General features: G+C 42.7%; 1 protein-coding gene across 1 annotated transcript in view; it reads right to left on the reverse strand.

Moving 5' to 3' along the window:
• Positions 1-620: 620 nt before the first annotated feature.
• The window catches only part of RUNX3 (RUNX family transcription factor 3), a 507,951-nt gene continuing 495,231 nt past the window's right edge, over positions 621-13,340 (reverse strand). Inside the window, exon 8 of the mRNA XM_069622724.1 lies at positions 621-3,805. Coding sequence (XP_069478825.1) covers positions 3,282-3,805 — 524 coding nt within the window. The 3' untranslated portion in view covers positions 621-3,281. The remainder of the gene's footprint in view (positions 3,806-13,340) is intronic.

Consider the following 13,340-nt stretch of genomic DNA (forward strand, 5'->3'; position numbering starts at 1 on the left):
TGAAAGGGTCATGCAACCTAGGCTGGATGAGTAACCCGCTGCACATGAAAGGTGGCATGCATAAGCAATAAAGTTATGTAGAAAACATCAGAAAGTCTTAAATATGTCCAGGGGTATCTTAAAAGGGTTTTTCCTGGAGGTCAATGGATTTGGACATGGCACAAGACATACGCCACTTGATATCCAGTTGTATATTTATGCCACTTTCAAAGGATGTTGTTGTAATTTCTGAAATGCATGTCTCTCTCCTGTATTAAATACTCAGACCCTTAAATTCATTGGTTAGCAGAGGTCCCTATCAGTATTTTCATACATTGGCAATTCTTCAACTTTGGCCTGGTTTTCCTCACTGGGAAATCTTGGGCATAGAACCATAATTTGCTGTTTACACGATTTCACTTACTTAACAATGTTCTAATGATTGAGGCATTTTCACCATCCGTGTTGCACTTTAAAGCCAATTGAAACTTTTTTTTGTTAATTTCTTTACTCTATGAACAATTTAATGTATTATGTTAGAAAACCACTTCTCCAACAAAACTACAAAGAATGTCATTACATTTATTTTTTTGTATATATTGATTGGCTTTATGAAAACACAAAGAACTGGAGAGTAACTGTTCATACTTCCAACCATACATTTAATCACTTGTAAAAATCAGTTAATGCATTAAAATTATTACATGAACACATAATTAAGCATAATCGACAGAAACACCCATATTTACAAAACAAAAGCAAATCATTTCACTTGGCATGACTTTTAAAATATAAACAAACCTCTTCACAAATTCGGGGGACATAAATAAGAAATGTACCAGTAACAAGTTGTGGTGTCTATTGTTTCTGATGCAGCGTCTTTAAGTGCAGTTCTCCTGTACACAACCGTGTTGTGTGGTGCTGTATATGTAACTTATGTGTCTTGACAATACATTTCATTTAAGTCAATACGAAATGTCTTTCTACATCAAAGTCTTGATGTGCTCAAGTACATATTTTCCATATAATAATCAATTGTTCTGTCCTCTGTGCATATTGAAAATGCAAAAGAAATGCTAATCAGATACTTTAACTGGTGAATGTTAAATATTAGGAACATGCAAAGAAAAAAGTCTTTACAGTTGAACGTCAATCCCGCCAAATGAAATTGTGCATAACAAATAAGCCACCTATAGTGCAAAGCTAATTGTTGTTAACATTTTTATCCATTCGTCAAATTATTTACATTAAATACATCAAGACCTCCATATGACAATGTGTCACAAATAAAAATTGCATACGCCATAAATACTCTTCAATGTTATTCATATCATCAAATGTTTTATCAAATCACATGTAAGGGTTGTATGCCTTTATTAAGAAATCTTTGGGATTACTAGCTGGTTGCATAATTAAAACTTTGAACGCATAGAAATACAAAAATACTTTTGTGCTTGTCATACATGTACACATTTCAGATGAAGATTCAGGCTACAAAGTTAAGGCATGTCATGAAGTGGTTGTTGAGCCTTCAAAGCAGATGCCATGCCTAAATCAATTTGCCAATTTATAGTCGATCGAGTGAATTAGTCCCCATAATGTCAACATCAATTACCACAGTAGCTGAATTAATATAACTCAAAATGTTGTTAACTTTATAGACACACAATTAAAGCTATCACCCTATGATATATTTGGGTTTTGGGATCACTCATGTAAATGAAGTTTAAATATAACTTTTTTTTCTAACTGAAACCGATGTAGAAAGTACCTTGAAACAATACCTGTACCGTATTTAAGAATGACAAATTTAAAATGAAATGTCAATTGGTCACAAGATATGGCAAGACCTTCTATGATCTACTAGAGAAAGCTCAACTGAAGGAACTGTTTAATAGATATAGTTTATTTTTTACATTTTAACCTTGATACAATGAATACTGACATTGTGCTTTTTGTTAACAAGTTAAAGAACTAGTGCAAGTTTCAGACAGTCTACAAATTGTGCTCCAATATTTCTGTATATGATCTATAAGTAATTTTTGGGGATGGTGCAATCTCACATGCATACAAGGGTTCTAAGGCCCTATTTCACACTAATACTTGTCATGACTTAATGAATATTACTGCTCTGTACCTCGCTAGATAATAGTAATCAAATTGCAGAATGATTTATCCACTTCCGACAACTCTTTTGATAAATGCATTTGATTAAAGTTACTAACACTTTAAGTGAAAGGCCATCAGTAGTTATAACTGGGAGCAAATAAATGTGCTTTAATTGTAATTCAAGTGCTGAAGTAGACAAAGGGACCTTTTCCTCGGTACTGTACCACAACTATCTATGCTACGAACATCTTTGAAGTAAAGCATTGTCTGTCATGCTTTGCCTCTGCAAAAGGTAACGTCTCATAAGTACATAAGTACCTCATTTTGACTCAGTGCTTTTTATTTGCATCTGAACTGCTGTGAACAAATAAGGATGCAATTATAACTTAAATACTAAAACAACCACCACAACTTTGTACCAATTAAAACTCAAAGTAAAATAGAAAACTAAAACATATTAATTTCAACGGCAGAGTATAAATTCAACCTAACCCTACCCGCTACCGTATTTACAAGTGCACATCATATACTGATTGTCTCTCAAGTTCATTGCTACATAAAACTATTTCGCAGAAGCAAAAGAAATTGTCCAATTTATGGGACACATTTTTTCAAAGACTCATTTTGAGAATATCGGTTTGAGACTCACATAAAGCTTAGTTAAAAAACTTTGCATATTTAAATAAGAATGATACCCATTTTCTTGTATGATTGTTAACATATTATTAATAAATTACTCCATTCTTATGGTGTACCAATGTTGCAGTCAGAGAATGTTTTCAAATGGTAAACTGCAAATGTATCATCCATAACAGATTCTTGCTCGTAGTCTGGGGTACGATGAGATGATAATGAAATAAAAACATAACAATATATACATTTGTAAACTTAGATTTCAGAGATATTTGTACATTAACATTTTTACACTTACTGGTGAGCAATTATAACCTATATTACAATACCTTATATTACATACAGAATAATGGCAGTCATTCCTCTATAGACTATTTTCTATTATCGCAAGGTAATTCAGGCTTATTTGGTTTTGAAAATGGTATTGTACGTATGTAAGAATGCTCCTGTACATCCCATGGCTTCATGAACATAACTTACAATGGTCATGGTAACAGATGCCTTATTTTTATAATGAATAATACAAAATGCAAACAAGTAGAACTTTCGGCTGTCTCGCTCTAATAAGGTCTCCAGACGGACTCGTCCATTCTTCCTGTGGTTGTCATTGATGTAGGCGAATTACTATGGCTGCCGTCTGCATCCACTCCATCATTCTGATTGGCCAGGTTGGGGTTCATTAGGCTGTTTCCCACTGGTGTACTTGTACAGGAAGAGAGCATCCTGGTTGGCGACCGCTCTCCCCCCGCAACCATAGAGAATTGGTATGATCCAGATGATGTACCATAGTATAAATGGTACGGGGATGGGTTAGTCTGGAATGGCCCACTTTGGTTCTGAGTAGATCCCGGGTAGGGTGGAGGAAGGTAAGTGTGATGGAAACGGGTGGCCGTGGGCATACCTGCCACGCTGATGCCACCTATCGCTGTTGTCGAAGATGTGGCAGTGTATGGGAAAGCGGCAGACATTGCACCGGGATAATGCATGCGTGGGTCAGAAAACCTGGAATCAGTGAGGGCAGGCAAACTTGAAAAGGAGCGGTCAAACTGTCGAGGATCCGAGAAGGGGCTGAGATCTGATGCTCCTGTTAATGAAAGAGAAACATGTGTAGTTAGAAGAGTACTTCCCAGCATTGTGGAACAAATCCAGAGAATTTATTACAAAAATATTTTCCCATTTAGTTGTGAAAGTGACCACACAACTTTTTCTTTAATGACTATTTGGCACTCAATAGTTAGGGTGGCATCAATATTCTTTAAGTGCTTTGTAATAAATTGGTTGCCAAAGGGAATTCTTATGGTCCGGCATAGTGGCATAGGCAAAATATAAGGAACGGTGGCGATGAATCACTGCACCAAAATGCTAACCATATCCCGCATGAAATGCCGTAACTAAGCATTCCCTCATGCAGGACACACAAAAGGCGATCCTTTTGCAGCAGGATTGAGTTTTTCTAAGTTGGAAAATCTCAACTGCACTGTTTCTCAACCTAAGCAAAAAACTATTAGTACTCCGGAAAGTATGACAGGGTTCTAAAAGCAATAAACCCCTCTGTGGGCAGGCATGACGTGTCAGGTAATGGCCCCAAAAACCAAGTTAAAGACTTCTCTTTGCTCAGGCCAGTAACTCATGTCCCGGGGCAATGCCTGACTGGTAATACTTGCGCAAGTTGGGGTTTATGGCTTAACTAATGGACGGAGGTCATTATTGACCCCCTCTCAGCCAATCGGAATGCAGTCAGTAACAGATAGTATGGGCTGCATTCCACACATTGTTACTTCAGAAGCAGACACATCAGAAAGGATGTCTCTGCATTCCAAAACATCTGTTCAATTTCCCAACAAGATTTCTTTCAATAAGAGACTCTTATTTCTCACTACCTCTTCAGCATAACAGTAGCTTCCAATTTTAGTTGCCAGAGTAAAGTTAAAACATTGAACGATGCGTTTACTTTCAAATAGAGAAACAGTTCACTTTTACATTGCACTTCAATCATGCACAAGCAAAAAATCAACCTTATTGAAATATTATTATATAACAGCACATTCAAGTTACTAACAAGTGTTGTGTATTTATGTTACTCTGTATTAAAACATGTGTTTTTATACTTTACAACCACAACTTCAAAACCTGTCTTGCTTTTACCAAGAATTACCAACAGATTTATAGACCTCAGGAGGGGTAATTATTGCTTGTGATAATGACTCTTCCCCAATGAATGACCTTCGGCCTCGTCAAGAGCCATCATTTGTTGGTGGGTCATTATCAAGGATAATGACCACTCCCTACGTCTATAATGCTATATTAGTATAGTGGTCTATTATGACCCACGGTCTATAATGCTATATTAGTACAGTGGTAAGAATTGAGAGGGAATTATCAGGACGCACTATGTAAACTGTGACCTTATTCTCCCTATTCAGGGAAACTCACCCAATCATTGCTTATGTGGTAGACAGAATGCCTAAACATACAGTGTGTAAACTTAAAGCCAAGACTCTTGACAGTGGAATATTTATGTTATGCTAGTTTATAAATATTACCAATTTACGTGTATAGAGAGCCCATCTGAAATCCTCTAAACATTTGGAAACTCGCGATTTGAGGGAAACATTTGCCGAGCTCTAGGTCGGAGGTGTTGTTAGGTCTGGAAAAGATCTGGGGCTGCGCTAATGTCGGGACTGGCGGGACTCGGGGCTCGCTATAGCCTTTTGGTTGTAGCCCCTGAGCTTCAATCAGGGGCTACAAAAAAAATACCCGAGGCTATAGCCCCCACCCCCAGCAACGCCTGTGACACCCCCACTTGCAGTAATGTACAGTTGCATTAATGGCTAACATAATCCCAATATACTGTTTCAAACATTTACAGATAAAGGGATAATGCAGCCCTACCACCTAATAATTGAGAGAAATGCATTTATTCATATAATATGCATTTGTCTTTCTTTTCTTTTCATTGTTGGCCACAGAGAGTCAAGAGATTTCTAAATTAACAGTAACATATGCATTCAATCGCTTCTAAACGCCTTAGTCTATCAACGGGGCTCAACGTGTTTCCCGATACTAATCCACATAAATAAGAAACAGGACTCAGACGTCCAAATCCAACATGGCTGCCAATGTAGGTCTTGCAGCTCTGTTTGATAAAACGATGGTTCCGTGACAAGAAATTCCTTCACTGTTAACAGTATTCGACGGATGGCGTTCAGACAAGTCCTTGTCCCCCAGCCAAAAGATTTTAGAATCTAGAGGAAAGGATGTAAGCTGCTCCGGGACAGTTCGAATACTTGCCAGGGACATTTTAAGAGAAATATCTTTGCAAATAAAATATAATATTATTTAAATGGAGATAGTTGGAAATGTTTTGAGACATCTCAGCGTAGTGGAGCCTTCAAGTGGGGATTTGTGTGAAGTGCTAGTTGTTTAATTGCTGGTGAATGGACATATGCTTTCCGTAGAATTCTCTCCAGATGTTTTAGACTACAATCCCCATGATTCCTCAACATTCACTGTGCTGGACAAGGCTGACAGGAGTTGTAGTTTAAAACCTCTGGAGCGCCATAAGATTGCAGATTCCTGCGTGAGTTTGTTTGCTTTTTCAACTAGTGCGCAAATGAGAGTAAACATGCATAAAACGAGAGGTTATTGTCTTCAGTGGCTGGATCACTTCCTGGCCAATCCTTCTTAGCTTTCATATCAACTGAACAGTGTCATTTGCTTTCAAAGGGGATTTTATATTGCACATCTCTCATCCCAGCGATGGCACAGCGATGCCACACAGCGTGCACTAGCCCTCAGCTTGGAATAACATTGTGGTTGAGGGATGATGGCTTCTGGACAAACCCCAACATTATTCCTGCAACAGAAGAATTTGCCATATGTGCAGGAACTCCCATCTGGTCATGGTTTCTCAGAGCATTGGCAAACATCTCAAGATCTCGGATGCGGGCAGAGACATAAAGGCAGATGCCAGATTGAAGCGAAGGAGGGCAGGGCACACTTTTTGAAACGCTAATACCTCTGGCGCCATTCCATGAAACCGCATGAAACATATAAAATAAAATATGCATCCAACTCTGAAAGTTTTGCAATGTTCTGCGAAACAGGGGTGATAAAGTGAGGGGGAACAAAATGCAAGGATGTGTTCCAAAAAATTGTGTTCTCGGTTCAATTTTTGCTCTCATCCAAAAAAATAAAAAAAAATAAAAAACAATGAACAGCAACTTGCACGAGAAGCTGCCAGCTGGGCTCATTTGCATGCTTTCATCGCTTTAGTGTGAACCTAATTGGCCTGTTTTTTTTTTTTTAATTCACCAAAAAGTGGTGCAAATATTCCTACGAATATTCTGATAGTGGAATCAACTGTCCCCAAATTCGAATAAACTTGTCTCGTTTTGCTATTTACATGGACTATAGACTGCTTAAATAGTGTTTAGGGCCTACTGTGGTGCCATCTGTGTTGTCATGTGTGATGTCACAAGCGGTGCATGACGGAAGCGTGCCATGGCTGTGTGGCTAACCAGAAATGAATGTTTTTATAATCTCCACTGTAACAGTAGCACTCCTACAACTAAGAGTTTTCCAGTCAAATGGAAAAGGTTTTTTAAAAAGGTGGTGAACCAAGTAAAACTTAAAGTAAATCTTTATTTGCCATAGTTTTTTGTGAATATATACATTTTACAATATGCAGTTGGGCAAGGTTTGGTTTGTGCCTGCCTTGATTGACAACAGCACCCAGAATCCCCTGCAACAGCAACAATGGATGTAACCAGCAACACCTGAACTGTTTGCCTCTGATGGGTGTGAGAGGGACGACAGCCCTTAGACAACATCACTGGGACTGTAAAAACTAAAAGAGCTGGGAGCAAATGTGCACTACGCCCCCCCCCCCCCGCCTCCCCCGTGTGAACAGAATTTATGCATACCATGTCTGTGCCACTGTAACTCTCATGCTATGCATTGGTCATGACAGCACTCATCACATCAAAGATGGTATCACAAAGAGCATTATGGATTATGAGGTCCCAGGTATCACTTATGACATCATCAAGGACATATTGCTCGAAATAACTTGTAACATCACCATATGCATTTCCAACAGAGCGCTGCCTCTGGCCATGTCCTATATGCAAAACTAGCAGGATGTAGCCTAGCACTGTGCCATGGCTATACTTGCACACCCCAGGGAGTGCTGGAGTGCTCTGTTTCAAACATTGGGGAAGTGCTCCCTGTGAAAGTACATTGGGCCTCGTTACGAGTTCAGCGGTGTGGTAGGAATGTGGCAGTAATTCCGTTACCACCAGTTTTTTGGCAGTAATGGAGTTACCACCTTTTTTACTGAACCGCTGAATGCCAAGTTTGGCGGTTAAGCGGAAGATTCATCTCCAGCAGAATCACTTTACCGCCAAAATTGGGTGATTTGCCATGCGGTATTACTGCTTATGGTAAATCTGTCCAAAATCTCCATGGAGTCCTATGGACTCCAAACAAACATGGGGATTTATACCGCTGTACCAACTCTCATAACCCCTTGGTATTGCCACAGAAAAGAGTGCTGGCCACGGTAAAACAACTTTGCCAGTAAATCGGTGGATTTAATTCTGATTTACCGCCAAACTCCTAATGAGGTCCATTGTATTTATTGGTCACAAAGTGTGCCGTTTAGCTTATACAGACTAGTTGTTGGACATGCTCTATGACCATACCCTGTTCACCCTTCACAGCGGGCATGCCCTGCAGCCTTGTCCTCTGTTAAGCCTGGACAAGAACGGCCTGTGACCATGTCTTGCATTACTGCTGCCGGCAGGCGTTGTGCACACCGATAGGACACCGGTTATCAGCATGCAATGGCCACACTTAACACAGCGCAATGCCTTGCATTTGTAGTGGTGTGCGGTCAACACATATAATAATGCAGAATATAATACATCCATTGTCAATGTGTAATCCACGTGCGGGGGTAAAAAGAAAAAAGAAACATTGGATTCTTGGCGCAAGAGCCATGCGCGGAACCAACAGGAAAAATGAATAATTCGAGTAAAGGACCCTCACACGTGACTGTGTGAGGGATCCTTCACTTTTAAAAAAGAAAATAAATGTACAGGCCTAAGCGTAGCGCTATAGGCATATCAGAAAACCCTTTAGAGGTGCTCCACCCTGCGCCCGTCACTGCTGCAGCCCGATCCTTCATATTGGCACAGTGAACAATGTCATCCCCCAGGTTTAGCCCTCCTGGGCGGCGTATAAGTGCAGGGTTCAGATCCCCTGTCAGGTGGCCCACCTGGGCACCCTGGGCCACACATGGCAGACATGGCCCAGGATGAGTAGTGTTGTGGAGGGCAACCCACGCTGCATCTGATTGCTGGGCTGCACCTTGCCTACACAGCCCAGCCCAAGAAAACACTATGGGTCCCGACACATTGTTGCTGCTTTTGTCTGCTGTTGGTGTGCCACAAGAACCATCTTGAGGGAGCAGTGCCAATACCGGAGAGCATCACATCAAGGGGGCAGCAGCCCTGGCAAAGTTTGGTGTTTGGTGTTTATATATATATATATATATGTATGAACTTTGTATATTTTTTAAAGATGACTTTTTAAATATTTGTTGTTAGTTACACAGTTGCTTAGGAAATTGTATGTAGTGCTGCGTGATCACCTTTTTGTAAAGAAACCCTGTTGATGTACCGGAAGGGAACAAGTGAACGCATAACAACTAAAGAACTGTACACCAGCATTCCTTTGCCCGCCTTTCCTTTTGTGTGCCAATTAGTTTAACCATGTATCTTTTTCCCCCAGGGTATTTGGGGATCCTGCCCTGACCTTTTGATTTTTCCTACCTTCCCCACATTCACAGCGTGGCTCACTGGGGTGATCTCAAACCCAGGGAAGCATGGTAAGAGATGGCTCAAGTTATAAGTTAAGCCATATTATATATCTATATTGTGTGCCTGCCTACACCTGTCTCCCAATGAGGTGTGTGATATGATCACCATGCTAGAAATGGCTGCAGGCAAAGGCTATGGGCCTCATTATGATTTTGGCGGTAGCCATGCCAGAATCGGGTCCAGGTCCTGGTTCCCAGAATGGGGAATTACCGGGCCATTCCGAGTTCGGAGTGCCTGGTAATTCCTCCCTCCAGGAATCCGGGCCCGGACCTTCCCCACTTATTTAAATATAACCCTAGTCTTTCATATTTGTTACTCCTATTACTAGGGTGTGCCTTAGGGTCCTACTCCCTTTTCTTCCGGACCTTCCCCATTCCCATTTCAGCCCCCATAGGGCTGAATGGGAATGGGGGAGGGAGCAAACAACGGGCCGATTACGAGCGGCCCGTTGTTTGCTCCCTCTTCCCCTCGCGGGACCTGGTAAGCATGTCTGGTTTTACCAGGCGTTACTTACCGGGTCCCGCGAGGGGGAGCTTGTAATGAGGTGGAACGGGTTTAACGGGTCCGCCTCCTTTAGCGGGTCCCGTTAACCCGTTCCGCCTCACTTGTAATGAGGCCTAATGTGTCTTGAGAACTAGCTTTGATGTTCGGCTGTGGGCCATGTTTCGTGAAGCGTAATGTATATACAATACATGGCCTGCAGCTGTGTAATGTCTCTGCGCCCCACATACACCACCTATTCCTCCCCAAATGTTCTAAACATTTGGTCGAGCCAAACTCTTTTTTTAGTTCAATATTTGTGCAGATTTATTCAGGGGGTCAAAGATATAGGTCACCCATATACTGCCATTTCTGGGTTTAAATTACTTGTGGGAATGCGTTATCCATAGCATACACAGTCACTCTCCTTAACCATGTCCTGTACACACAAATAACAGAGGGTATGTCCTCTGGGGGGCTCACGTGATATGTATGAGCAAAGCACAGTTGCGGCTGTACCTTGTACTTTATGCACTGTTAACAGAGCACAACCTGACACTGTCCCGTTCACTCACTACACACAGGACACAGCCTAGGAGTGCAGCCTATACAAACTTAACACAGAGCCTGACATGAAGCCGGGCCTTGCATGATCTGCTTGCAGAGTGTACTCTGCATAGATGCACTGTGCTCACTGCTCACAGGACACTGCTTCCCGGCCACCCCTTGCACTGGGGACTGTATCTGTACCCATACAGACCCCCCCATGTTTCTTCTTTTTCTGCACTTATCAGACTTACCCAGTCTGCTTCCTTAAACACAGCACTTGCCACTTGCTGGCTGCACTACCACTATTTATTGCCTCCATTTTCGATTTATTTTTCTTTATTTTATTTATCTGCGCTCCTCTGCTACGCACTTACCACTCTCCCCCTTCCATGCACCTTTTCCCTTTTCCCTTTCCCTTGCACTTGCGCGTTCTCAATGTCACTGGGCCTAGTAAGATCGTTTTTATGTTGTGCTGTGTTCTCCCCTGTTCCCCTCCCTTGCCTAGTCGTGCTCTGAAACACTTGTGTACGGGCGCAATCCAAATAAAATATCATATCATATCATTTCATAGTCTATGGGCCTCATTATACGGATGGCGGAGAACCATGGCGCTATTAGCGCCATGGTTCATGCCGGTAAAATACCGGCACCGCCTTGGCGGAAAGGGAAATTACCGCCCCATTCCAAGGTTGGCGGGGCAGTAATTCCCCCTTCCACCATTGCCCTTCCCCCTTCCCATTTTTGCCCCATAGGGCATAATGGGAATGGGGAAGGCGCTAATTGCGGTACCGCAAATTGCGGTACCGTAATTAGCTCCCTGGGTCCCTTTGCGGGTTGGTTTTTAACGCCTGCAAAAAGCAGGAGTTAAATCCCCCAACCCGCAAAGGGACCTCGTAGTAAGGCGGTAAGGATTTACCGGTACCGGTATTACCGGTAAATCCTTACTGCCATCCGTGTAATGAGGCCCTATGACTCTACCATGCCCACACTAAATGCAAGCTTGACATCATCGATTTGGTCCAATGAGGCCAAAACGTGTCCGGGTTGGTTGTGATCCCATTCAGAGTGGGTGTGGTCTTGCAGTTTAGGATACACTGCTGTCTTCGACGGTGCGAGCGAGCCAGCTTTACATCTAGTTGGTCGTCTTCTGTAATGGCGGAGACAAGTTAAAAAACAATGTGTTGGAATGCTACCCATTGGCGTTTCCAGTGCTTAACTTGAATTTCCCAGGTACGTTAAGCGCTGCACTGCTTTTCACTTCAGCCAAACTAATGTCTAACTCCTGAGTCACTCAAAAGGGCTTATTACAAGTTTGCCGGTATCCTGCTGGTAATTCCAGCAGGATACCGGCAAACTGCCCCTAGTGTTTCCACCGCCTGGTGTTATTGGGATATTGCAAGCAGCGTAAAGGGCGGTAAATCCCCATTCTATGGCATCGCATAGGACTCAATGGAGGGGAATGCTTGAATTACCGGCACCGGCAGTACCGGTGCCATCGATTCTGGCGTTTATTTGCTGGTGGAGGCCTGATTTACTGGCAGGTCAGGCCTGGTGGTAAGTCAGTGCTCCCACCGTCTCCCAACTTGTGTTTGGCCGGTTCTGGCAACATTGCCAGTGCCAGAATAACCGGCAATATTTCCAGACCGGGGGACATGTAATGACCCCCAAAGGCCCACAAAGCCAAGTAGGGAGTTTAATGTATGCATAGAGGTCCATAATCGTACCACACGGCCTTATCACTCACGAGACTGACTCCAGCGCCCTCCCCATCAGTGTAAGATTATGGAGATACCTCAACCAGACCCATGGAGAGGCAGAGACCTCAGACTTGAAAGGTCTCATTTATAGAAATCCTACCTGTCATTTCCAATCAATATAAAATGAATGGCTTTTATTTTATTATATTACGCGGGAGCTCCTGGGGGCAGCGCAGCGAAGGGAAAATACCAAATGTATTCATTTATACCAGATGTATTTCCTGAGCTAAAAAAAGCAGCTGCTTCCCGGCCAAAAGGGGAAGGCAAGTCGATTAGGCTCTGCTAAACTGAATATCCTGATTTTAATTCCTTGTATCAACACTGCGCGCACTGTTTATCTGCAGAAAACGAGCTCCAGTAAATAAAGCCGGCGAGTGCAGACAGAGAGTCCCCCCCAGTCGCTGCGCCGTCTTATAAATGCACCCGTGCGCAGGCATGCACGCGGACATGGCTATTAAGCCCTGGCGTGGGTGGGCTCAGGGAGGCAGGGTCTCTGGAAGTGCCTCCTAATAAACACAGAGAAGAATAAACAGAAAGAAAAGGCGGACGGAGGGGTGGGGGCTCAGAAGCACACACACGGGCCTATGCATGCAGACTGCGTCTTGCATCACTGGGGGCAAGGCAGCCATCGAAAGCAAAGACGAACCCTTTTCCTCCGGCGCTCATTGGTTGGCTTGAGCCTCATTTCGCTTGCCTCTTGGCCAATCAGCAGCTTCCTTTTTCAGGGATCACACGGCTCATTTCCCAATGAAAACTAATTTCTTTTAGCTGTGGGCAGCTTATAACGCCACGGATAAAGCCCAAACTATGGCGACGGGCATTCAGTTAGAAGGAGGTGGAGGATGGGACATGAGGAGGGCTTCAACCTGTGGGTGTTTTTTTGCATTTAAGTCACCCATTGACTGCCCATGGGCACGTTATTCCCTATGGCCAGTCCCACCCACTACTT

Source organism: Ambystoma mexicanum, chromosome 11, assembly GCF_040938575.1.
Source record: "Ambystoma mexicanum isolate Mex_15411 chromosome 11, UKY_AmexF1_1, whole genome shotgun sequence".
NCBI classification, from domain to species: domain Eukaryota; kingdom Metazoa; phylum Chordata; class Amphibia; order Caudata; family Ambystomatidae; genus Ambystoma; species Ambystoma mexicanum.